Source organism: Harpegnathos saltator, unplaced genomic scaffold (assembly GCF_003227715.2).
Source record: "Harpegnathos saltator strain DR-91 unplaced genomic scaffold, Hsal_v8.6 scaffold58, whole genome shotgun sequence".
NCBI lineage: Eukaryota > Metazoa > Arthropoda > Insecta > Hymenoptera > Formicidae > Harpegnathos > Harpegnathos saltator.
The window spans coordinates 1,656,118-1,682,793 of NW_020230404.1; the positions used below are offsets into that span (position 1 = coordinate 1,656,118).

General features: G+C 45.7%; 1 protein-coding gene across 2 annotated transcripts in view; it reads right to left on the reverse strand.

Annotated features, from left to right (window-relative positions):
• Window positions 1-838: 838 nt before the first annotated feature.
• LOC105183490 (uncharacterized) overlaps window positions 839-26,676 on the reverse strand; it is a 52,810-nt gene continuing 26,972 nt past the window's right edge. Inside the window, exons 4-14 of one of the 2 annotated variants that reach the window (XM_025303939.1) lie at window positions 18,929-19,078; window positions 16,693-16,887; window positions 14,879-14,964; window positions 13,829-14,025; window positions 13,407-13,524; window positions 12,813-13,052; window positions 10,919-11,064; window positions 7,373-7,488; window positions 6,715-6,910; window positions 5,804-6,307; window positions 839-4,037 (exon numbers count right to left, since the gene is read on the reverse strand). In XM_025303939.1, the coding sequence (XP_025159724.1) occupies window positions 1,877-4,037; window positions 5,804-6,307; window positions 6,715-6,910; window positions 7,373-7,488; window positions 10,919-11,064; window positions 12,813-13,052; window positions 13,407-13,524; window positions 13,829-14,025; window positions 14,879-14,964; window positions 16,693-16,887; window positions 18,929-19,078 (4,109 nt within the window). In that variant the 3' untranslated portion in view covers window positions 839-1,876. Of the gene's footprint in view, window positions 4,038-5,803; window positions 6,308-6,714; window positions 6,929-7,372; window positions 7,489-10,918; window positions 11,065-12,812; window positions 13,053-13,406; window positions 13,525-13,828; window positions 14,026-14,878; window positions 14,965-16,692; window positions 16,888-18,928; window positions 19,079-26,676 lie in introns of both variants that reach the window. The other variant, XM_025303937.1, reaches the window with a different exon arrangement.

Genomic DNA, 26,676 nt, shown 5'->3' on the forward strand with positions numbered 1-26,676 from the left:
TAATTTATTATATTTAATATGCTAATTAATTATATTAATTATTCAGCAAAGGTCAGCAAAAAAGGGGAAAAGCCCGCGCGAGTTGACTCGTAATTAGCGTATGAAATGGAGAATCCTCTCCGCAACTTCGTATTTGCGTCACTGTTAACGCTTTGATATTGTCGCAAATACATAATGACGCGCTGCGTGTCCGTCGACGTGTCTCGCCGGAGGGCGCTCGAATTTCGCCAGGAAGCCGCGGAATGAAAATTCCATAAGCCATCAAAACACTCGTCCCATCTTTCTTCGCTCCCTCGGCCCTGATCAGAGCGGACGAGCCCGGCGCGATCGAGTCGGCTAACGTAGAACGAGATGAAACGAAAACACAAGGAGGGAAGAACGATAGAGATGGAGGGAAGGATATAGCGGCAGACTGATTGGAACGTGAGGGAGAGGAAGAGAGAGAGAGAGAGAAAGAAGGGCTGGAGTAAAAATGGCCTCTTCTCCTCTCCGCGCGGCGGCCGCGGCGGTTACAGACGAAGAGAATCCCATTACCGCGCGAACTTTGAGAATCAATTCGATCCGCCGGTAATATAAGTGAGAACTCGCCGACCACTTTGTCCTGATCCCCCCTCCCGCCCTTTGCCGTTGCGCACTGCACCTGCACGACTTGCAGAGTCCGCGCGCGCTTCGCTTAATAATAAAGTTTACGCAGAACACGTGTAACGTCGCGGGATATAAGATATGGCATTTATATATGGAGGGAGGGAGGGAGGGAGGGAGGGGGGGAAGGATAAAGACGGGTAGGAGAGATGTGATGAATTGCGGATGAGAGATGAGATCATTCCGAATTCTCTGGTGGAAAAGTATGAAAAACGTTTATTCTCATCTTCGTATAAAGATACACGCGTAGAAAAAGCGCACAGGTGCCGTTTAGAAATCATCGGCTTCTAGTCGGTTAACATTTTAACTGATCGTGTCTACTAATATCTAAAATCGTGCAAGAGCAATCGACGCGACGCGACGCTCGCGAGAGCGAACTTAACAGTCGACGAACAGGCGATATGGTTTGCCTTAATTCGCCCTTAATTAACGAGATGTGATGTGACTCTTCAAGGTGTCTCGGACAATAACGGTTATTGCTATTTACATCACGTATAATAGCTACGTTGTACTCGTGTAGTCTTAATTAGTCGTGGAAAAATAGAGTATAACGTAATCGCGATAAAAATCACGATGAAAGTTTTGCGTACGGACAATTTTCAGCGCATGTCATTACAACGTACATCTAAAAGAGACAATAATAAATAACGCTAACTCTACGGAGGGTAGTTTCGTCGCTTGACGGGCTCTACGCCATCTGAATAAGGACAGATTTACGTAAGAAGGGAGAATTTCTCCTTTACGTTCATGAAGGATTTTTCATTGCGTCGGCGCGCGATTGCAGCGGCGAGCTCCTCGTGAGGGGGGAAATAATTTACAGCGAAATCCTTGAAACATCGAAATTCGTTCCGCTCCGTTCCCTCGTGAGCTCCGAATGAAGTAGCATTCAAATGTTACCTCGACAGGTCATGTGCACCATTATCGTAAATAACAATACCGTAATTATATACATCAACTCTTGCCGCCACGTGTACAAAAGTGTACGGTCGAAATGCACTGCACGGCGCCACAATCCGCAATCAGGGAAAATAATATTTCATTTACTGACAAGATTGTACCCCCGAGCAGCCGTGCTTTCCCAGAATTCGACGAAAGGCTATCGATTTCGCGAAGCACACAGCGCGAGACTCGTATCGATGCTTGGCCAGGAGACACAGCAAGGAGACACGGTCGAGCGTCTCTGGCCGTGTACATTCGCAAAACAGGACGAAACGTAAGATGCGAGCCGAGCCAATTATTTCTTATTCGCCGGCTTGCGCTTGATCGTGCCGGTATTGGAGTTGTTGGAATTCCCGTTGCTGGTGGACGAGGAGTCCGTGCTGGCAGACTTCTCGCTCTTCGGCAGCGTCGGTGTCGTCGTTGTCGTCGTCGTCGTCGTCGTCGTCGTCGTCGTCGTCGTCGACGTCGTCGTCGTCGTCGACATCGTCGTCATCGTCGTCGTTGTCGCTGCCGCCGCCGCCGCCGCCGCCGCCGCCGCCACCGTCGTTGGCGTCGGTATGCCCGACTTGGCATCGGATGTCGATGGCGTGTTCGTGATTTTACTGGGCACCGCCTCCACTCTCTGCACGATTTCCGTCTTCTCTACGTACGATGGCTTTTCAATCCCGGACTCCTCCCTCCTGCGCGAAAACGACGGGATCCTCGTAACCCTCGGCTTCTCCCTCAGGAGCGGCTTCTCCCTCAGCTCCAGCGCCCGGTCCCGCTCGCTGTTCTGGCAATTCTGCTGTTCCGGCGATGGTATGGCTGACACCTTCGGTATATTCCTCTGATCCCTGTTCCTCGACAGACTCGCCGTCGGCTTTATGATGATCTTCGGCTGTTTCAGACTGCTCGCCGGGGCGCAGTTCTTCGGTTCCCGCGCCGTGATGATGATCCGCGGTTCCCTCCTCTCCGTCTCCCTGGCGGACGAGCCGCCGCCGCAACTGTCCAAGCCCTCCGACGATCCCTCATTCCGTCTTGGCTCAGTGACCGCCTTTGCCTCGTGGTCGATCTTGTCGTCGGAGCGCGCTGATAGACTCGGCTTCTGAGTGGCCTGACATGGATTAAGTATTCTCGGTGTGATGACGATCCTCGGCTCCATCGTCAGCAGCCCGGCTTCCGGTGCCACCAGCTGCAGCCTGTCGTCTCGGCTGATTACGATTTGCGGCTCCGACGCGACCGACACCATCGCCACGATTGGCGATTCGGTCACGACCGGTTTGTACCAATTGGGGTTGCCCGCCTCGAGCAGGCCGGCAGGTTTGCCGATGTCCTTGTCGACGCTCTGCGACGTCGGCGAGAAGGGATATTGACCGTGAAGCGGACACTTGGGGTTAGCGTAAATGGTGTCCACGCTTCCGCCGGCCTGGACAGCTCTGCTTCCTTCTAGAGAATCTATTATGCTCGGGTCGGAATTGTTCTTGGCGGAGTCTTGTCTTCTCAGTAAGGGCCCCACGTGCAAGTTCGTCGTAATGGGCTCGCCTTCGCACTGGCTCTCACTCTCTTCGGCCAAGAAGGCGCCTTTCTCAAGGCTCTTGGATGGCCCGAATATTCGCGGAGGTGGTAACGGTGGTTGGCTTGAGGACAAGTTGACTCGATTGCCGCTCTTGTAGTCCCTTAACAAGCTCGCGTGCTGCTTCGGCACGAAGAGGCTGCTCGGTGCTGGCAGTGATCGTCTCTTCTCGATGTCCGGCAAGACCTTCGGATAATTTCGACGTTTGATGGTCTTTAGGGCCTCCTCCGGACTGATGCACTCTCTCTCCGCGGTCGGCTCCCGACACGTGACGTTCACGTCGCCCGTCCCAAAGGTCGTTAGGATCGTCCCGGTCTTCATGTAGATTTCCTCGTCGAGCGGGTTTTCATATTTGGCTTGCTCTGCCAACGGCACTTCCGCGCTTGTCCCTAGACCGGGACGAGGTAGACGAGACTTCAACTTCGGGTTGATCTTGGCGTACAAGCTGCTCGCGCTGCCCGAGTCAGACTCATAAATCCTGGGAGTGGAGAAGTTCGGCTTCACCGTCTTCAGGACACTTTCCATCGGCAGAGGATCGCTCCTGGAGTGATGATGCTCGATCACGACCACTTGGGGAGCCATCCGCTGATCCTGGCTGAAGGTCTGCTCGTATTCGTTCACCGCCTCGATGCTTTTCGTCAGCTCGATGGGCACTTGGTTCAGAACAGACTCTGTCCTGGTCGCTGGCGTGGCGTCGATCGCCACGGACACTTTTGGCAGCTTGGACTTTTTTCCAGGGCGCACCACCAGCGCCGGGCTCTCGTCGTAGATCGGCTCGTCCTTCCTTTCTTTCAGGGCCTCTTGCTCCATGCGTTGTTTCTCTTCCTGCTGCTGCTTGCTCAGCTTCTCCTGATGCTCCTTCTGCAAAGTCTCCCGCGTCTTGCGCAGGAACCTCGGCGAGCACCTATACGAGCAGGGCGAAATTGAGAGATGAAGTGCTGAGATCGATCTCGACCGAGAGAACTTTGCACAAAGGGAACTTCGATCGCGCACGCATTTTTTGCAGATTGATATCGTGAGGCGACCTTTTGTTTGCGCATTTCGCGTTGATATCGTAGCTTTGCGTTAAATGATACCATCGTGAGTAAAATTCGGAAATGGACATCATTAATATTGTCAATATATGATCATAATGACCGGCCGGCCGGCTGTCGCTCAGCCAGCTTGCTGTTTTACGCATTTCACGAATGAAAGATGTATATTAATTTCGCGACTCAATAACGGTCGGCGGGGGGTTTCATTGCAGTCGCACTTTTACCACCGACTCGCGGGCTAATTAATCACTTGGGATCTCCCACGCTGTGCTCCGGCGAGGGAAAAAATATGATCATAGCAAATGCATTCGTTTAATGAGTGTGCACGTTTATCTATTTACATGATATTCATAATACATACGTATAATTAAACAAACTTGGCGTTTATGACTTTATGATGCGCCATAACGCGTTATAGCCGCGCATAAAGAGACCGTCGAATAATGCATATCGCGGTGCACGCGCGCGTGTATCGCGATGAGGTGAAAAAACGAATACAGGCCATTTAATAATATTTCGGAGGGAGGTTTTCGCCTGGAAATTTCAAGATAAATGGTAACGTTTCCGAGAAAAGAGAAATTGAACGCACCGTTTGTGCGAATAACAAATTTCGAGTCGGGGGCGTTCGTTATCGCGCGAATCGCATGAAATTGTTGAATTGCACTTTGCAGTTTACCGTTCTTCTTCCATCCACGGGCCGACGCATGCACGATCAATTTTCTTATCCGCGACAGGCATATTTCTCGCTAAACGACAGGGGGTGAAGTCGCGCTCTAACGAGTTCAATTAATTTGGCGGCGCGGCACTTACTAACCTCTTCCGTGAGTCAATACACCTAACGAAATATTCGAGGGCGAAAGAGAAAAAGGGAACTCAATTCTCTGATTTGAGTGATACGGGCCACGTCTCAAAGCAACCACTCTTTAAGCGGAACCCCTAATTGGATTACTCGGTCGCCCTTCCAACCCTCGCCGCTCGCGATCGACAAATTTGCGAAGGTAAGCGTTCTCCGAGTATCTTCAGTTCTTCGTAATTAGGAAAGACGTAGAAATAAAGTCGGGAAAACGTTGACCACCGCGGCGCACAATAAAATAGCGTCAGAGAATAAGACAATACTTTGTAAAAATATTCGCAAAGCGCGTTCAGGCCCTTTGTTTCCTCCGAAACTCGCGGACGTGTCCTGTGTCATTCGAACACAGAAACCTAATTGTCGTTACAACCTTTGGCATCTTTGACACGCATGCGTGATAGGTATTTTTTATTTCAATATCCAACAAAAAATTGGGAAAAATGCGCGTGCCTCCGGGTAATAATAAATTACCTAAAATGAAGAAATTGCATCAAACGTGGAACGGACGGGAATCTGCGATTAAAGAGTTTGGTTATAATTCCAATCTATAAATAAAACATGTCGATTTTCAATTTGCATTATCGACAGTTTTACAATATTTATTCGCATTTAATAAATCATGCATAATTTAATTCGGCGGGAAAACGCGCGGGGAAATCGAAACTCGAGCAAGAATATCGCGCTCTCAGCCAACTTTATCTCACGCTGGCCGGGGGAAATTCCGCGAGTCGAAAGTGGCATTGAAGTTAACTTATCACGCTGAATATTGTCCGAGATTTTACTGACCTATGCACAATCTCCTGTTGGATCCATTCTCTAACTTTGATGTGAGTGTCGATGGTCGAGCTGGAGTTCTGTCGCGACAGCTTCGACCTTCGGCCAAAGTTGGAGTTATTGTCGTAAGCCTTGTCGTTCTTTATCACGTCGTTCAAATCGGGCTTGCTGTCGCTCTTGTAGCCTATCTGGCCGCAATTGTCGTGTTTGTCGGTTTTCGACCTCCTGGCCGAGTCGTCCTTCTTCTCGCTGAATCGCCGCTTCAGCGACTTCTCCTTCTCCCTCATGCTCTGCCTCTTGTGGTAGATGTACAGTGAGACAACGGTGACGTTTATCAGTATGAACACCACGACGAAGGTGAACACCATGATCATTAGCGAGGCGTTCAGCGTGCTCGGCTCCACCGTGGCCACCTCCTCCTCCTCCGCGAGAGTGCCACCGACGCTCGTTGTCGCCACGATGGGGAATGGTGATTTTTCCGTGTTCGAGTCCGTCACGCTCGACGGGACGGTGTATCTGTTGGAAGAGCGTTTTGAACAAGGCGCGCAATCAATGGCGAACACGAACGGCAGGGAGCGCTGTACAATCGCAAATACAGTCGGTAATAAAATACGGCTCTACCGATGTAACGTAACGTGATCCCCGAGCACGCGGAGTCAAGTGAATTAGCATATAAGCTGAAAGCTGAAATATCTTGGGCAAATGCACCGGTCCAAGTTGCTCGAAGATAATTTTCCCGGCCCGCGCTTAACATAAATCTATACGTATTCCGAAGCATCCTGCCCGCTTTGCGTTGCCGGGAGCCCCGGCTACGACAAAGTGCGGCGGCGCCGGGCATTGATAACAATGTATCGCGCAAGCGAGTTTTCGACTGCTCTCACGTAAAATATGAAATTTGAGTTAGCCTCGTTCTCGTTACCGACCTGCCGCTCCCGTAAGTTGCGTACTTCCGACTGCCGCTCCCGTTAGCATATTTGCCAATCCCATCGGCGAAGTCAAGAATCTGCGGTCGTGGCCCTCTCGGTCGGGACGGGCCCGAAATCTCTTTATTCGGGTGCCTGAGTAGATTGGGTAGGTCCTCATTCCAGAACTGCATATCCGCCGAACGGTAATGCGCACCTGTGTTGGGCGGTATCGCTGTATGCAAGGGAAGACGTTGCTTCCAAGTAAACCGCAGGTCATGTAATTTCTCGCGTATATGAAGCGACTTCTCCCCGAGACTAAAGCGAGACGATAGTGATTCGCTGCTTTTTTCGACGACTCGATCATTTTCTCACAGCGCGGCGATTCATTCAGTCGACCGTCAATCAGACGCGCGAGATTCGACTTTGTCGAAGGTGGGGTATCCTTTCAAATTAAAGCAACGCTTGATATATTCAATATTTCTAATTTGAGGGTTAATTAGTGACTTTCTTTGCATCTCACGTCATTTGCAGCGCCGTCGCAATTATTTCAAACGTCGCAGCAAGGGAAGCGGCGACGCTTCCAGCGAGGCTCATTATGTCAGGTGCGAATTTCTCTTGGTTTTATCGCTAGAAGCTATACCGAAGCTATACCGAAGCGAAATTCTTGCGGACTTACTCAAGTTGAAGTATGTCTGATTGACGTCATCGTACTCTGGCCACTCGATCTCGTACTGACCCGATTCCTTGGACCTGTCAGTCAAGTAGGGATATCGCTTCGCGACGTTGGGGTTCCTGGGGGATTCGAGTGTTTTCTTTAGCGAGTAATCGCGAATGATTAATGTAGCAGTGGAGAAACGCCCGCGATATCTTTTGTTAGGCGCTACAAGGCGGCTTGGGATTAATGCCGTCGGGAAATTGGAATGATATGGAGGAAGGAGATACCGGATGCCTCGGAATTGGGGATTACCGGATGCCTTTTTTTCATCCCGCCGTTTTGTTGCGGATTGTTGCACGATTGTGTCTTCGACTTTCTCTTCTCTGTCGGCGGTATCGGAACCGCTTGGCCCAAAATTTGGAATTCCACGGACATTTAGGCTTATCGGCGAGCGGCATTCTGTTCCTCGCGTAATTAAGATTCAGATCTTCGTGCGAACTGACTGGGATCTCGGTTCAACTTCGCGTATTAATCTAATATACCAGACCTTAATATTGTAATCAGGCAAGCATACATACATACACACACACACACACACACACACACACATTCTCTCTCGAATTAATCAGGCTCGAGAAACTTTTGCCAATTTTGAAAGTACCATTTGTCTTTATTCATCGGTGATTTCAACACGCGGGGAAAATGATTTTTTAACGACGAGTTGGACGAACACGACAGATTCGATCGATCTAGCGCGGTGGCGGAGTTCACGCAGCGTACGAAAAAAGAGACCGAATGAGAGAGAGAGAGAGAGAGAGAGAAAGAGAGAGAGAGAGAGAGCGAGAAAGGGAGAGGGGGGAGAGGGAGAGGAGTAGTAAAAAGAGGGAAAAAACGTTCCTCTCGTGTTCCATCATTCGTTATCACCGATCGTGCTCTGGTACAGATGCTGTGTGTCGTTCATCCCGGGCGAAGAGAGAGAGAGAGAGAGAGAGGGGGGGGGGAGGGGGAAGAGGGAGAGAGAGGGAGAGAGACGCGCCCTTACAGTGGATACGGTAACGCACAAAATATCGATCGGCTGTGCGGCGCTTACAAACGCATGACATTTACCGCTAAATACCTTTGTTTTGCTTAATTGCGCCGACCCAGTTCTCTCTGAGTTCTGTCGTCCTGTAGTGATGCATATGCATGTCCTAGTCGTACCATATGCATCGATGGGATCGATCTAGTCTCAAAGTCTCGATATCTGACCAAAAAATTGCGAGACCACGTTGCAAAATGTAGTCCCGCGCCCGGCAATACCGTAATGAATTTTTAATACAACCGGGAATCTAAAAAATTTTCTACCATTTTTTCAGGAAAATTTAACGAACCGAACGTAGTAAGTAATATTTTAGTGCACTCTCAAATCTGCAAATTTTTAAGGTATTGAAAATTTAACGATTCAGGGTCAACAAACATCGCACAAGGTTAAATATTATAAAATAATATTTTTATATATTTAATATTTTTCTAAAATACAAAATACAAAAATACAAAAATTATTGAATAGACGTTGTTCTGGCGGGAATTGAACTGGTTTGTTGAAATGAATAATCTTTTATGCTCTAAACGAACATGTGACATCCTAATATTACTGTGTTGCAAATTGATAGAAGGTGCAAATATTTCTGATTTAGGCGGGTAGAAAAAAGTTCAAAGGCCGCTATCGACGTGCTGCAAATAGGTTTCGATATCAATTTATAATATAATTATAAATTCGATCTTCTTTGAAACTAAACGTGGTTTTATAGCGCGGGAACATTGAGCTTATCCAGCCGTATAAAATGAAATATTTTGCCGGCTGAAATGAAATGTCGAAATAATTCGGGGCGGGTTGGTAATCTGCTTTCATCGCGTAAATTAAAACGGCCGATTCGCCGGATCGTTAATTCGACAATATCGAGCATCAGCATAACAAGCATCAAATTGCGTCGAGTTAATTCAAGACTGAAAGCCGAGTACGCGGCCGAGTGTGCGCGCGCGCGCACACATTCACACACACACACACACACACACACACACACACAAACTGAGGGATAAAAAATGTGGCAACTTATTTTAACGAGAATTTATGATAAACTATCTAGCGGCTATCTACGCTAGATAGTCATAAATTCTGCGCTTTCCTGTTTATTTATGGTAAAGAATGAAATTATGTTATAGTCAGCAAATGTAGTCTTTTGTAGTTTTTCCGGCATTATTATGTTTAATTATTAAAACGCACCACTCTAGTGTTTAGGATAACAACGCCCGGTCTTTGCCCCGGTTAAAAGCAGCGTAATGTGTCGTTTTTAAATAGTGTTGCGAATTCGTCTGCATTTAAATTTACTTTTCCGCGCTCACTCGTTTTTTATGCTTCAAATTGTAATTTATTTTGAATGAATAGCACAAATTGATTTTAACCATTACGCGCAAATTTATGTTGTGTTTTTTGTTAATTTTGCGCGCTTTTTGCATGAAAAGATACTGTTTAAATATGTACATGCAGTACGTATAATTATGCATATAACTACATAATTATGCACTATATAATTATGCACATAAATATTTCTTCTGGAATGTTATTTTTAATTCCACTTCCGAATTGATTTATCTGCCCACACTAGTTTATTTCGAAAAACGAAAGATTCATTTGGAACATACATTTTTTAATTGACGTGTTTATTAAGCCTAGTTGCGTTTGTGTGCAACAAACAAAAATGGTACATTACCATTGTGTTTGATGAAACACCTGGACGTTTAGTTAATTGAAAATCACGTTTACGCGGATACGCGCGTTCCCAGTACGTCACTCCGTCGCAGAGTCTGCCGCAACTTTCGTAACTGTGAATTTTCGCGTCAATGCCCAACAACAATTGTTTGCCACTTGTTTATTAAATGCGATTGTTTCTACGCAGTTGCCGCCACTCATGCTGCCGCCCGCTTTTTCTATCAACTTTAACTCAACTTTAATATGTGATGCGAGTGTTATATTTTCAAATATTTATTTGTTTATTTATACGGTTTTTCTTGTCAGGCTCTCAATTACCAGCGATTCCGAATGTAAATTTTATTTATATATCACAATTAACAAGCTGTTTTTTACATCGTTTAAAACCCGGAATGTGAAAATAAAAACAACGCGAGGAAGAAGCCCGTCTTTAAATAAATTCCCCGCTTGTCAAGTTCCAAATAGATCTTCAAATTAAGAAAGTTTCTTAATTTACGTTGTTATTTATATCCATAATAAGGTTGCAATTTTCGTTGTATCAAGGTAGAAAGTCAATTTCTCGAGAGTTAATGGGGAAATACAATTTTCTTTTAGCCACTCGTATAAATCTCGGGAACGAATTAAAGAACTCTCAGTTTTAATTACGAAAGCTTGATTTAAAGTTTCTCAGAGACTGTCCCAGCCTCAGTATTCAATCGCTTTTCTGTATTGAGCTCTTTTGTATTTTAGATTTTTCCCACAATTTAAAATCGTCGGGTCAGTGCATAAAGCATGATAAAGCGGAGAGTCGCTAAGAACCTCTTTTTTTAACAACTCACCCGATGTAGGCAAAGCTGCACCACCAGTTCATAATCGCTTCCGAAAATAGTGTCTCACTCATGCTATATCGACCTCGCAAGTCGTCCAATGGGACACCCAGTATGTAGGGTAGCTCTTCGCCGTGCACGGTACGCAGATGTTGTTGCTGCAACATAACGAGATTGCTGGATGTGCTTTTATACCGATGCGCGGATTTTATCGACACTTTGGTACCATTTGCATAACTCGAGAATATCGAAACTCGGGTTGTTACCCCCTTTCATCGCCTCCATCCCCCGTACACACTCGTGCTCCGGCCTCTAACGTCATTATTCTAATATTTCTTGTCAACATCGTCTGCTACTGGAGCTTATTTCATACGTATGTGTATAGGTTCTTGCGACTTCTTGATCGACATATTTGTTACAAATTCTAACTTTAATATGCAATTATATATCATCCACTTGTATTATCGAGTTAAAATATTTGCGTACTTTTAATGAGAACAAAAAGTGAATTGTCTCGAGTTCATTTCCAGACACAAAGACCTGCGTTCTTAATTATGAGATGACTACAGATTTCCATCTATTTCAAATTATTTTACAATTGTATTTTTGTTCTCGTTAGACTGAATTTGATTTGTAGTTTAATTGCAAGCAGGCCTCCCCCTTCGTCAAATCCATCGAACGTTTACGAGCGAATTTTGCTGTGAGCGCCAATTTCTCGGATTTATCACGGCCATAATTATTTTTAGCGCGATAAACCGAGTGTATTTACAAACGTGTCAATTTGTGAATTTCAATAAAGGTTGGAATTTACGAGGGCGGGAACTGAAATTAACATTCATCGGAACCGCGTACGCGCGCGCTCCGAACGAGAGAAAGAGGAAACGAGAAAGAGCAAGGGGAAGGCAGGGGGGCGAGAGAGACGAGAGAGACGAGAGAGAGAGAGAGAGAGAGAGTGGAAGACCCCCAAGTTGACGTGAAAATGATGTACACTGGCAGAATCGCCATTTGCAGATTTCGAATCTAATATTCTTGTTGACACGGCGACGGCGTCGCACGCGGGGTTGCATTCAATTTAGCGATATTCTCGGTTACTGCGCAACGAGCTCCGCCGGCGTGCGCACGCAATGGCGATAAAAATAGTTGGCCGAAATCCAAATGGGTTCGCAGCCTGGATTTTTCTCCCGGCGACTGTGGGTGAAAACAATGGCCCGTACTGGGTCACAACTCGTCTCTCCTGACCTAAGAAACCGAGGGTTACAGACAGATATATGCCGCTAACTATGCAAGGCTAACCGAAAAATCCCACCGTGTTCTTTCGCACGGCAGTTTGTTAATCTACTTTCCTATTGGGAGCTTTAATTAGGCTGTTGTCACTGTATATCTGTACGCCGCGTTTCGGCATAGATAAAGATCTCGCCTGTGCGGCTGAAATTTCAGCGAATTTAAAATTAGCAGAGTGAAAACCCAACGCGGGCTCTCTCTCCGTCTTCCCCCGCGCGGCTCGCGAGTGAAAACAAGCGGATTTCCTAGTCCGAGATACAAAGCGCGGCTATTAAAAATGCGTTCGTTCCGTTCGGAAGCAACGCTCCGGGATCAGAGAATAACAACAACGTTGCACGAATGCAACACAAAGTGGAGAGGCATTGAAAGGAGAGCGCGCTTTAACTCATCATGCCCGCCCGCTTCTTTTCCTTCTTCTTCCTCCTCCTCCTCCTCCTCCTCCTCCTCCTCCTTCTCTTTCTCTTTTTCTTCCTCTTCTTCTTCTTCTTCTTCTTCTTCTTTATACCCTTCCCCGTCTATTGACGCGCCGCGCAACATTTTTCTCGTGCCATGTCGGGTTCCGCTTTGTCGAGAGGCGTCTGAGTCGCGCGATAATCGATCTTCGTTGTATCGGAGACCTACTTACGCCAGAATAGTCTTGCATAGCTTTCGGATGCGAGAAGACGTACATGTAGCTCTTCGGGTTCGCCCTTGAATGCAAATTGGCAGTCATTATTAACGGCGCCACGGTGCCGCTGTCGGATAGCGCCTCCAGCACCATGTCCCGATTCTTCGTGGCGTACTCGTCGGTGAATCCGCTCGAAAAATCGCCGTATTGCTCCAGCACTTTCGACAGTATCAGGTCCGGCTCCAGTTCGTGCGTCGCCTGAGGACACGTTCTCGATACAGAAAAATGTCGTCGTGCGGAAATTCAGAGTCACTGTAGGTGCAAAAACGTTCCGAGCTCTGACAGTACAAGCTCTTAGTTCGCCCCTTTAATTAGGGTGCGACTATCGCAGTGTTCGTTATTATTAAACATAATTGGAATTGAAGACAAGAATTACAAGCGGTGAGTGGGGGGAGAGGAGTTGTTGAAGCAATCTCCAAAGAACCGGAACTGGAGCGTAGGCAGATGGGAAGATAAATCGAAGGTAAAGATATAAGAACGAGAGGATTCTCCGCGGGGTCGATAGAGGATGGGAGGGGGGAGAAGCGCAATTCGCAAGATAAGGAAATTTACTTTGGCATGGTCTCGCAAGATTTCGTCCCTCTGTCCGTCAAGCATACCGTGCAACAAAGCAACTGGTGGCAGGATGTGAAATTTCTCGGATTCTGTCACACCGTACATCAGATCGAACCTTGAAAGAAAAGGAAACAGCTCATATGTATGTGTGTGTGTGTGTGTGTGTGTGTGTGTGTATGCGTGCGCGTGTGCGAACAATTACGCGCTCACAACTCGTTAAGTCTAACAGGAGCACACGTCGGAGCGTACGTCCCGACGCGGATTCCTCGACGTGCAAATTACCACGTATGCGAGTCGCTTTCGCGCAATTCAGCGCAACACGCCCTCGGCAAACGCCGTTCGAGATTGGAAAGACTATACGGGATCGGGCCGAGCGACATTGTCTGCGAGCGCGCGGCAGAGGAAGCTCCAAATCGTACCTGCCAAAGAGTTTGACGTCCTCCATTAAATTGAACGGCTTGTCCGGGATAACGGCGCGGTCGATTAGCGGCGCGTAAGCCGGCACGTATTTCGGCTTGTGGATTTTCACGCGTAGCAACGTGTCTACGTCCTGGTTGCGCAAGCATCCAGCCAGCTCACTGTCGCTGGTGGTGGGACAGTTGAGAGCGTGCGCCACCTGAAAAACGACCCTCGCCATTGCTCACGAGCGCAATGAACGCGGCCAACCCTCAACCCCCCCCCTCCCCCTCGCCCGCCCACTCGCTCGCGAGCCTCATTCCACCACGGCATCGATGTAACTGTGTAACGTTCCTTCGCCGTGACGAGCAACGATATTTCTTTCCGTCGAATTCAAATTGCAAGCAGCGCAGAAACACGACGCCGCCGTTTGTGAAACATACGTCGCCGCGTAGGAAATAAAAAGCGTGATAAACGCTGGGCTTCCCGTTATAACGAAACTCGCGGAATTCGCCGTAAATGTGGATATATGGGAATTCCGACGGACATTGGAAATTTAAACAGCCGTAAAATCGAAGCTTTCCGAATGCGACATTCGATGAAAATGTGAACGCATTTGGAGATCGAGAGTTGGAACGACAAAATATGAGGAAAGAGGCAAATCTATGAGGCAATCTACGGATCTGCATGAATTCAGAAAGCCGAAATTACATTTCGGAAAAATACATATCCGAAAACTTTGCAATTTATAATTTTGGAGTTTATAAATATGGAATCTGTCGCTCCTCGTAATGGAGAGTGAGACTGACGCTTTGAAAATCCGTAATTCAAATAGGAAATATCGGCAAATCTGGACCCGAAGAGATCCGGAGTTTTGAGACACTGAGTGTGTAGACAAAGCAAAAATCAAAAATAAATAAAATACGCGAAAAGCGAGGATCAACTGCGGGATTAATAGTAATAGATGCCGCAGTGATTCAATTGTCATTCGGCGAAACGAGAATTCAAACGCATCAATCCTCATCTCACGTTTTTATTCGCGACTATTATCACGCAATGGCGCCTTCTTTTACCTGTTTGGTTATCTGCAAGGGCGCCTTACCGATGGCATCTGCGCTCATCGCCGACCCGGACATCAGGATAGCTCGTTGGAACAAACCTGCGCCAACAAAATGGGGGTGCGACAGGTGATTAATAACTTAGCTATTCGATACGGTCCAGCAGTTCTCAAACTTTCTCGAGCGATAAGGGACAAAGGACCTGCGAGTTAAAATTGATCGCCTTCGCGTTGCCTGGTGCATGAATAAAAAATGTCTGCGCCTGTGTAATTATAAATTTGAGATAATCCTTAAATTGCGCTCGAGTTAAGATTTGAAAAATCGATGAAACGTTCTTGAGAGGAACGTACGATTCATCACGGCGAGAGCGTTTCCTTGATAACGGAAAATATTGTATTGGCCATTTCCTAATCCCGATTGCAACGGACGCAGGAGAAGCGCGGCTCCATTGGCGCAAATATAAAATGGCACCGGTGCTTGAGAACCTCCGCATGGCATGGGCAGGCACCTGTCTCGACGTGTAAAATATTAAGTCCGGTTATTTTTCATTGCACAATATAATTATTGGCCGGACGCGGCGGCATTGTGCGCTCGGCCGGAAGAGAAAAGCTCCTTTTCCCGGCCGCCATTGCGGGCCGACCGGGTGAAAAATGGTCGACGTCTTCTTTCTTGCTTTCGCCCGTTCTCACTGCCCCTGCCGGAGCGCCAGCGGATACCCGAGAGTGCTTGAGTGCTCACGGTCGATGTGTGCACACACCGTGGAACACGTGTAGACTAGTGATTCTTAACCCCTTGTCAAACTCGAAAATATCACAATGCAGGCGCTCGCGATTCGACCGAGGAAAAATTTGAAAGGAATGATTGAAGCTCAGACAGATGGGGCCATTCGGTGGCGACGATGTGACAATCCAATAATTGCCGAAACGCGGCTATAGAGAACGGCTATAGAGAATCTTGAACTTGTTGTAATTTTATCATCACGTGAGAGAATGCTCTCTCTCTCTCTCTCTCTCTCTCTCTCTCTCTCTCTCTCTCTCTCTCTCTCTCTCTCTCTCTCTCTCTCTCTCTCTCTCTCTTTCGTGACCTGATCGCTATCATCAATCCGTTTACTTAAAGAAAAAAAAAAAGGGAAAAAGGAAAAAAGCAGAAACGTTTCCAACTGAGCAAATTAAATTAACTACCCAATCTCAGGCATTTGACAATTTTTCTCTGTTGAAAGTTCCACGACTGAAACTTTCTTCTCACGAATTGAAATAAGACATTTCAGCGCGGGATTAAAAGTTGTGGGAAGAAGCAGCGGGCTAATTTCCCGCTTGCGGGCTAATTCCAGGAGTTCTTCAAGGACCAATGAATCATAGGTTCAAGAGCACACTGTACATTGTCACCACCGTGCAACAGTGGTGCATTGCGTTTGATGCAAATGCGCATATGCCTATCTCTCTCGCCCTGATTCGTTCAATTAATCCCACGATTATCTCCCGCCGCCTCGGAAATCGTGATCTCTGCATGCGATCGCTGTTCACCCTCTCACATAACTGCGGATAATGTTTCCAATTACAGTAAGCGGAAGGATTAGCCTGGATTATGCGCCGTCTTTCGATTCTTCCGGCCGAATATGAAAAATCGTCCCGAATAGTAGACGTTCGTGTTTCGGAAAGATCCTGCTTTTTTTTTCTTTCCTCTTTCTAAAACGACCGACAGGAATGAACAGGCAAGCCGATTACCGATAACGCAGAGAATGGGGAATGAATCGTGCGAAATGCTGGCTCGCTCTTGGGACAGGTTACGTCGAATTGGATTGTACATGTGTGTGTATGTGTGCTCTTTACCTTTTTTATTGGCGACTGGGCTGATTAAGAGTAGATTAGCGAAGATGGCCCCAGTCCCGTGGCTGACCAAAGTGACACTGTTAGGGTCGCCCCCGAACTCCGCAATGTTTTCTTTTAGCCAAAGCAAAGCCGCTATTTGATCCAACAGTCCAAAGTTGCTCGCTGCGTCGTCCCTAATCCCAGGTCTCAGGAAGCCTGAGCGACAAGAGCGACAAGTTTTCATTATTAAACAAACACGGTATCTAAAGCAATTACGTACTCTCGGCGTTAAATACAATTCGGGAAAACTCAAGACTCTGCAGAAAACTCAGAACTTAATAAAAGGGATCTTGAAACTTGGTCGTTTCTCGTTCGTTCCTTCGTTCCCTCCCCCCTTCTCACTCTCTCTCTCTCTCTCTCTCTCTCTCTCTCTCTCTCTCTCTCTCTCTCTCTCTCTCTCTCTCTCTCTCTCTCTCTCTCCCTCTCTCTCTCTCTCTCCCTCTCTCTCTCTCCCTCTCTCTCTCCGACAATTTGAGAACACGAGAAGTGAGGTGAACGTCAAGTTCGGGCGCATTCTGATCGGCAAAAATTCCGAAAGTTCAAGTAGTTTCGAACCGGCGTGTTCGGGAGAATCCAGCAGTTCTTCGAGAGTATGTGAGCAAGAAGTAAACCCTAATTCAAGGATGACAACTTCACGGCAGTCGCTCGCGAAACTAAAAGTACCGAGGCGGGTCTTCCTCGCGCGTTTCTTTCTTACCGAGCAGCCCGGAACACAACCGGGGATTCCCCACGATCAGCGGGGACTCGTGCGTGCGTATTCGATGTCTCTATTAATGAGCTCCGCGGAGATGCGAAATTTCTCCCCTCGTGCTTAAGCATGAAGTACTTTCTCGTGCGCGGTAACGCGATCGGCGTTGTTCTTTTCGCTCGGCAGCCGCTTCGCGCTCGGGACTATATTTCTGCCTTGTTTTGCACAGGGCAGACATGGCGGCGGCGGCGGCGGCGGTGGCGGCGGCGGCAGGATGAGTTGGAGTTACCCGCGGACTCTTCACGGGCTAACTCTGGCCGCCTAGAGCGGGTCGGGGTTACTAAGCGCTTCCCCAGCACTTTAACCTAATTTATGATTATGGTTTCGCGTCCGCCTCCTTTTTTTCCCCCGCGAACCACTCCACTTATCAGATATACCGAGTGTACCCCGCAGCCGCGCCGACGCGCGCGCGGCATGTCGTCCATTTGCATCGCGCGTCGTTGTCATCTCGCGAGAAAGGATTGCCGGAATTTCGCTGTTAGCCTCTTTAGGACAACCACTGTGCACAGCAATTTCGGATTGCAGTTGCCGCGGCCGCGACACGCTACTAAATGGCAGTTTTAAGCAGACTTTCTGAGTAATGACGTTCTCGCATGTGGCCACTGCGCCGATGAAATATGTCTTATTACCGCGTCGGTCGCATTTTTATCCGGCGATGAGAAAGGTGTACGCGCGATTCGCGGGACGGTATTTGGCCCTTTTCTTTTTTTTTTCATAGCAAATAGCCGGGATCTCTCTCCGACGCGCGCGGCCTCATTGTTGTTAAATCGCCCGTATGACTATTTTTTACATGTAGAACGTTGCAGTAGCAACGAGTGCCCTCTTAACTAACGAGGTACAGAGAGAGCTCCACGCTGTTCCACAGCGGTTACAACAAAGAGGAGGCAATTTTCTCTAAGATCGCCGAATGAACAACGGCCGAGTCGGAAGTACAATTGAATATCCTGCATTCAGGCGATCCGAGCAATTGCGAATTGGGTCACAGTCTTATCTTCTCTTTGAACTTTGCCGGGAATGTGCGTTTCTTCGAAGCGCAAAATAATTTGCGTTCGAGCTGAGACAGCAGAGGGCGCCGCTTACACTTCCGCCGGCGTACTAAGTCGACCGCCTTGTATCGTTCGGCTTCGGCGAGCATTCTTCGAAGGCGAAGTTCAATATTGAAAAGCGCTCGGGGCGATAAAAATTTAGATAAGAAGCTTGCGGGGCAGCCTTGCAAAACGACGAGCCGTAACGAAGTTATTTATACGGGGCCGCAGTAAAACCGTATTAAACGTTAGTACTTTTCTGCATGATAGATCGATCGATAACGCTCGCCCTCCGCTCGTCCTCCTGAGAATGTGGGCTTAGAGGGACGATAAAAGGAACGCGACGTCGATGCTGCGGCGATTTTCTTATCTCTCCGAGACCGTGAAAAGTCGGTCGGAAATCGATCAAGCGTGTGTTTCTTACCCAAAATGCCGAGTCGAAAATTAATCGTGACGAAGACAACGTTGCCGTAAGCCGCCAGTATGGTGCCGTCGTAAAGATTGCCGCTATTCCACACGTAACTCTCGCCGTGAATGAACACCATGACTGGATGCCTCTGTAGATTCTTTTGACCTGGAATAGGAAACGAATTCTACTGATCATCATATCGCAAAGAGATTTGTTCGCCCCTCCCTCCCTATGCCGTTTTTGATCATTTGGCTTCATCATCATTTTCTGCGAAAACTCTATCGCACCGATTGCAAACTGAGAGTAAACGGTAAAATTTCCATTCGAGCGTGACTATTTGGCGATATCTCACCGTCCGCGGCGATGGTAATTTTTTAATTGCATTTAAGGAGCTTTTTTCGGGTGCTGGTGGAGAGAGTACCCTTCGAGGATCTCTGATTTACATCGGCGGAAAAATTGTCGCCGGAGTTTGTTCGCGAGAAGCGGGAGCGCGGGATTAGCCCCGGAATTTATATCACCCCCCTCTGCCCGCTCCCTCCTCTTGCAAACTATTCACACAGTTAGTTTTCGATATTAGAGTAACTATAAATTCTCCGCACTCGCAACCTTCCGCGCTCACCCTTCAAACGACGTAATTTCCTTTTAGCATGCGATCTGCAAATTAGATCGAAGCGAAAGCTCGGGAGCCGACTTATCGATAAATTCGTCCCCCGCCGAACTTTCTGCTGACAGCTGAATATCGCCCGTGTCACGGATCGCGTGAATACATCATTTCAAATACAATCGCCTGCGTATAATTGCGCCGTCGACTGATAATTACGCACAAAGTCAAGCAGTGATATGACTGCCGACACAGAAAGAAGGATCACGCTGCAAGTTTCCTCTTACAACTTGCCTTTACGAAATACGTGACAATCGGAGTCTGGACAGGGAGTCTGTTAGAATTTCCTAAATTTCCAAAGTCCCAAAATTCCATAAGATAAAATTTAAGATCATAAAGACTCGAGGATTTCACGATGCGAACATCGTACGTATCACATTAGGAAAACGACAGGAAGAACAACATCACGAAAATTTTATCCTCTCGCGATTTCTAAAAACTCATTTAGCCGCGAAGCTTACCCTAAGATTTCATTAACGGTTTCAATTATCAGTGACGGCCGCTCGCCGAACTAACGTATCCTCCTATTTCCTTCGAAACGTCCCATAGAACGTCTGTACTCGATATATTTCGATAAATCAAGACACTCGGTCGTGACGTTGGATTTTCTTGCTTCGCTTCAGCGAACGATAACTCGCCCCACATTTTCCGCGGCAGGATATCGACTCATTACTACCGCTTTCTAAACCTGCGGCCGACTAATTCGATTATTATCGATTATTATCCAGAGTGTACGAGGATGAGAACAATTTAGGGAACGCAGGAAAAATTTTCGAAACAACCACGAATGCTTCGTTGCATAAAGAGTCCGTCGCAGTTGGGCTCCATGATATTTGCAGAACATAAACGAAATGGTGACAGACAAATATTCTATCTCACTTGTCCTTCGCGAGAGATACAGCGCGACGGTTGCTACACAATCGCATCGATGCTCGCGTTGTCCGTCCGTTGGGTCCTATACATCATAGCGATCTCGAGCTGGAACAAGCGTCGGGAGAACAAGAGAAAGCGACAGGGACACGTGATCGCCGCGAAATTTACATGAAAATTGAAAGGCGAATCGATCGATGCGTTCTGCATAAAATTGATGTATCGCGAATCATGCGCGGGGATATTTTCATCCTGCGTCACGTGAGCGCGCGCCAGCAACGGAACCGCCGCCGTCATAAATCACCTCGCGTGAATCTATATCCTAATAAAAGGAAGACCATTCCTACGCCCGAGCGATGGCGTATTTTGCGCTATAAAAAAGGCACGCTCGTAACTCGCGCGAAACGTCTGAGCTCGCCGATGCGAAATGCATTTTCATTTATCTGGAAAAAAAGGAAGAGAGAAACACCATGTTATCGTGAGAACTTGTTCAAAAATTTTCAAACCTACTGCATATAATAAGTTTGCATTATGTTTATGAGAAAGATTCGTGTCAAATGACGAGCTTAACGAAAGCAAGACGATTTTGTTTTACCCTATATTATTTTAAAAATACGGAGGGAAATATATATATTTGTTTGATTTTTTTCATAAAAGCAAAATTGAACTTATTGATAGATTTTATCTCAGAAAAGCTCGTAAAATCTCTTACTAAAATATAAACACTCTATAAAGCAACGTAATTTACAAATATCAAGAATATATGTTGTATAATATAGATTACTCCCTTTCGGTATCTCCTTTAATTTGCATCAATCTCGTCATTGTTGCAGTAAACGAGACAAACAAAGGAATCTTTAAACGATTTCAGCGCGAATGAAAGGCTATGTGTTGCTCCTCCAGGCATGCTTGTCGTGCTTTCATCAGTCACAACGCTCGATTCTGCCAAATTAACGATAAAACAGCGGCATAGCCGCGTACGAGAACGCGTGACAAAGAGTTTTCTTTTTGTTTCACATCGCTACGTCGACTCATTAGCGAGTTACAGTCATTTAAAGCCGTGGCGCTGACAGGTTTCGATTCGCCGCACAGTGTTGCGAAATCTCCAAATAGTGGTCATAAATTAATTGTCGCTATAATGTACTATAGTTGAATGAAAAGCATACTATATTGTAAATAATAGTACTTTATCACTAAAATAACATGTTTTCTAATTTTATTATTTTATTTTTAACTTTTTGGTTTTTTTATTTTTTTGTTTTTTTATTTTTTGTTTTTATTTTCTTTTTTAGTTTTTATCCTCTGCTTTTTACTTCATATAACTAAACAAAATATTTAATGTAACTATTCATCGCCCGAAACTATATTTGCTACAATTGGATTTGCAAGCAATTCAATAACTTCTTTAGGGAAGGGATCGGCCTTTTTATCTGAAACTTTTTTTAAAGACAAAATGATGGGATCTGAGGAAAGAAGTTTTTTAAATAAATCTTCATTCGTCGCAATTCTCGAGTTTTTTCTTGTATGATACTCTCTCATAACTCTACAGTCTTTATTTTTACTATTGTTTACTACATTATTTAATTAGAGCTTAAACATTATCGTTAATTATTATATTTGTAGTTAACATTAGCAAAATTAACTAGAATAAAGAATTTTGATAGAGGATATAATTTTTGTGTTGAACAATATTATCTGCAATAGACAGCGTCTGACCGTAAGCGCACTGAATGTCAAACTCTGCTCATAAATTTATCATATTTTTGTAAGCGCTGGATATCGCTCTTTCTATAATTTGCATAAGAATAAATAGAAAGAATTAATAGATATTTTATCTTTATTTTCACAAAGTTACAACATGGTGCGAATGATGCATTTTTTATATATCACGATATAAGTGATTAATTGTATATTAAAACATATAAACATTATCGTTAATTATTATATTTGTAGTTAACATTAGCAAAATTAACTAGAATAAAGAATTTTGATAGAGGATATAATTTTTGTGTTGAACAATATTATCTGCAATAGACAGCGTCTGACCGTAAGCGCACTGAATGTCAAACTCTGCTCATAAATTTATCATATTTTTGTAAGCGCTGGATATCGCTCTTTCTATAATTTGCATAAGAATAAATAGAAAGAATTAATAGATATTTTATCTTTATTTTCACAAAGTTACAACATGGTGCGAATGATGCATTTTTTATATATCACGATATAAGTGATTAATTGTATATTAAAAGTGAGTCTTGTAAATCTAATTTTTATTGTATATACTTATAACTTTCTAATATACTCTTTATTGGAAATAAAACTACACAGATAAGATATTAGACAGGGAACATCATTTTCATGATAAAAAATTGTTTCAACGCAAAATCAGTTATATCATTTGGAGGTATAACCCAGTTATTCTGTACTTCGCATCACGTGTACATTTGAATTCACTTATCTTCATGATACAATTGGATTTCATCAAAATGTTACTACAACTTATTAATTTGGACCTTTTAGAAAATAAATTAGAAACTAAAATTAAAAATATATTAAAAACGGGAGCCGAAAATTTCGCTTTTTATTTTTTCTTATTTTGGCCACGTTTAGCGATTTCTGCAACACTGTGCGCCGAGCCGAGCGCTGCCGCTTACTCTCGTACATGCTAGCGCGCTGTGTTTTCATCCTGCACTTGTCGCTCTCAGTGACGCGGCAGCCATGCTCGTCTGGGCCGCAAAGTGGGGACAAGGTCGCGGAATGGGGCAAGGCCGCGCTCGCTGTATGCCGCATGCTGCAGCATGCCGTCACGTACAATGCGAAAATGGCTTCTGAGAAACTAGCCTGCGGAATGCGACTATTGTTTTACATCCAAATGCGCGCCGCGCCTGATCTACCCCACAGCGGCACGCCGCCGCGCCGATCGAGAGCGCGGATCGATGCACGCGTCGATAACTCCGCTTCCAGACGTCGTAGCGACTTGAAACAAAAACCGTTGGAAAGGAAAAATAATCGCGTTTCGGATGGACGTGAAATTGTTCCTCTGTGAAATAAGAAGCAATTAGCATGATTGTGTAAATGGGAAAGACATTGGGCCTTGTATTGGCGTTAAGGTGGAAGATGATCTACGTTTCGGTTGGAATACAAATTAAAGTTTATAATTTAATTAATATTTAAAATTATCACACAATATTCTTGTTTATGGACAGAGGACGATTGTTCACGAATTGGAATATTTTCTTCTTTCCTCGGTTCGTCGTTCCCGAACCGTAGTAATTTATCGGACATTCTGTTAAATTGTTAAACATTGTTTAAATAATTGCGGCCACGAATGCAATGTAATCAAGTGAGTAAATGTACAACCTCAACGCTCACAGAGCGTTTTATTATACAGTGCGTATTTTAGTCGTTCGATTACCGATGAGAAATGTCACCGTACCGTAAAAGCTGATAGTGCGAAATTATTATTTGGAATAAATTAAAAATTAATAACGAGCGATACCGCGCGTCGAATATAATATATTTTAAAAGTTAAGTTGAAAAATACGGAATAATTAAAAGTGCGAAATAATCAGAATAATAAATTTACGCTGACATAATTATTATTGCGTGATATGCTGTAACGAGAGATTTAACAGCACATATATTATACATAGCGTGCGTCAACGGACCAACCGATAGCATCATATTGATTCAAAGCGGGGGTGCTCGAACCCGGCTTAGCACTGGTAAAGGCCACTAGAAAAAATCAATTCCCGGTGTACAGCAGTTTTTATCGCGAGGCGTAATCATTTTTATCGGCGTGTCGCTTTTGCCTGGCGCGAGATAAATATTTACGGGGCACGGTGCGCAGACAACGCCGACCTCGTAACTCACGTTGCCCCGAAGAGCCGACCTTCTTCCAATCGGTTCGCGTGCTCGTATAAATAATGGATTTACAGCCCTTTTACGGCGTCTCGATATGCCTGGAGAAGCTGGTTGACGCGCGAGCGAGCGTCGCACCGATAATGGCGCAGTAAATCAACGAAAATCTCCCTAAAGATCGACTGACGTTCTCTCTCTCCTTTACTCCTTTTCCTTCCCCCACTTGCAACACGAAAACAGCTTCTTTTGCGAGCGAACAGGGGTGGATAAAGCCACCTTGGGGCGGAAAACGCGCCAGGCTCCGCCATCTGATGGAAACTGCTGGAAACTCCTGACAGCACTGTTTGCCGCACCCCCGTATAGATGTCGGCACGAATATTACTTTGCTCGGGGGTAGAAAAGGTGTCATTTGTAAGACTGTCGCACGTGGCTTTCTGCTAATCGATATATCTAAACCTATATCGGGTTGAGTCCGCCATTTTCAACCGTCTCTTATGATTTTATGAAATTGTTTAATATTTTCATTCTTTGTTTATATATATATATTTTTTTTTTTTGTTTATATGTATATATAACCGACGAAATATTCACATGGCCCCCTAAGCATCGACAATTTGCATCCTTATTTTTAAAATGAATGGAAATTGGATAGTTTTACTTTAATGAGAAATTCACGTTGGCTGATGTAAGTGGAACGAGAAGTTTAAAGCCGATCAAGGCAGTAGTACGAAATAATTCGAGAATTTTAGCAAACTCGATGGGAAAGCAACGTACGTTGCGAAGCCGAGGATTAGTTTAACGTTAAACGTTTCTACGTGTAAAACCATTGGCCCATCCGAGCGACAGTTTTTTCGTGACTCGATACTCCGGCTTCTCGGCGGCATCTCCGGCTGGTGTCGCGGCCATTTTTGGATACGAGCAACGAGGATTCCCGCAGTTCCGCGTAACGGACATATCCGTCTCGCTCGGGCAAAGTGCGGACTCGTGTCGGCCGTTTTTTGCGAAATCGCGCGAGCTACCGGCTGAACGCCAGGAATCGAAGGAACGATAGAACGTGTACCGACCGCGACCCACTCCGCTTTCTCTCGTTTTATCCCGGGGCAAAGCCGAGATGCAAGCTTCTTAGATACCGCTCGGTTGCACTTGATTTCGAAGTACCTCAATCCTTCACTTGTACGATTAAAACGTTTCTAAGGAGACGCTGATATTATCGAAACCGGAACTTAACCCGAACCTGAAATCTGATTTGGAATTCGTTACTTTCATAAGCGAGATACTCGACTAAATTTCACTCACACGAAAAAATTGAATCTGGTGACATGAAAATTATAGAGAAGCGAATTAAAACGTTCCACCGTTCAAAGAAAAAGAAATTGATACGCGGTAATATCGTTCAATGCAATTACATATCGGAACTTTATAAGCCAAATTTACACTTTTATTCTCATTTCGTCTCATAAATTAGGTACTTTCCAAATACCGACCAAAAAGACTAAATTTCATTTATACAAAAGAATCAAATCTGGCAATATGCAGAAAATTACGGGACCAAGCCAATTGGAACAAAATACCAAAGACAATTTTTCTTACACATTATTTGACACCTCCTCAAGAATTAAGGAGAGTAACTCAATAATAATTTCGGACATAGCGTAGAAGAAGCAACCTCGTCTCTCGGTTGGCAGATTTCTACCGGTATATATCGCCACGAAATATCGCGCATCTGATTATCTTCGATCTTATTTCTGTATCTTCGCGAGAGCGAAGAAAACCGAAACGCAGCCTCGGGTCCAAGCCTACACCGTCACGTCTGATCCGCCAAAGATTCGTGCGGATTGAATTCCGCGACTCGTCCGTTCTCTTCGAGGACGGCCGCGGCAGCGTGAGAGATCCGGGCGCTCGGTGCCGATAGATGCAGTGTTGTACATATACGGTTTGGCAAAGCCTTCCATTATCACGGACGACGCTGTTCAATCCGCGCTACATGTATTCCAATGCACACGCGAGGCGTCTCGACCAGATAGGGCGACGGAACGCGATGAGCCCCCCTCGCGTGCGCCGCCGCTAGCAGCACCTATAAACGCGCGCGCGCGTTTATCGACCGCTCGTAATGCATTCGACTCGAAAATTTGTGCATTCCACCAACGCTTTTTGCCACTCACCCCGTTGCGCCCCCTCTCCCTTTCCTCCCCTTCTGCCTCCCATTCTGCCACCCTTCACCCCCTGGTGCATCATCGCGCGCGCGACAGTGGCCTTCCCGAAATTACATCCCTCGTCGTTATCTGACGCTCGGCAAAGGAGAGACGTAAATTTTACGACGTCGGTTTTACGACGAATTACTGATAAGAAGATGAGGCGACAATCAATACCG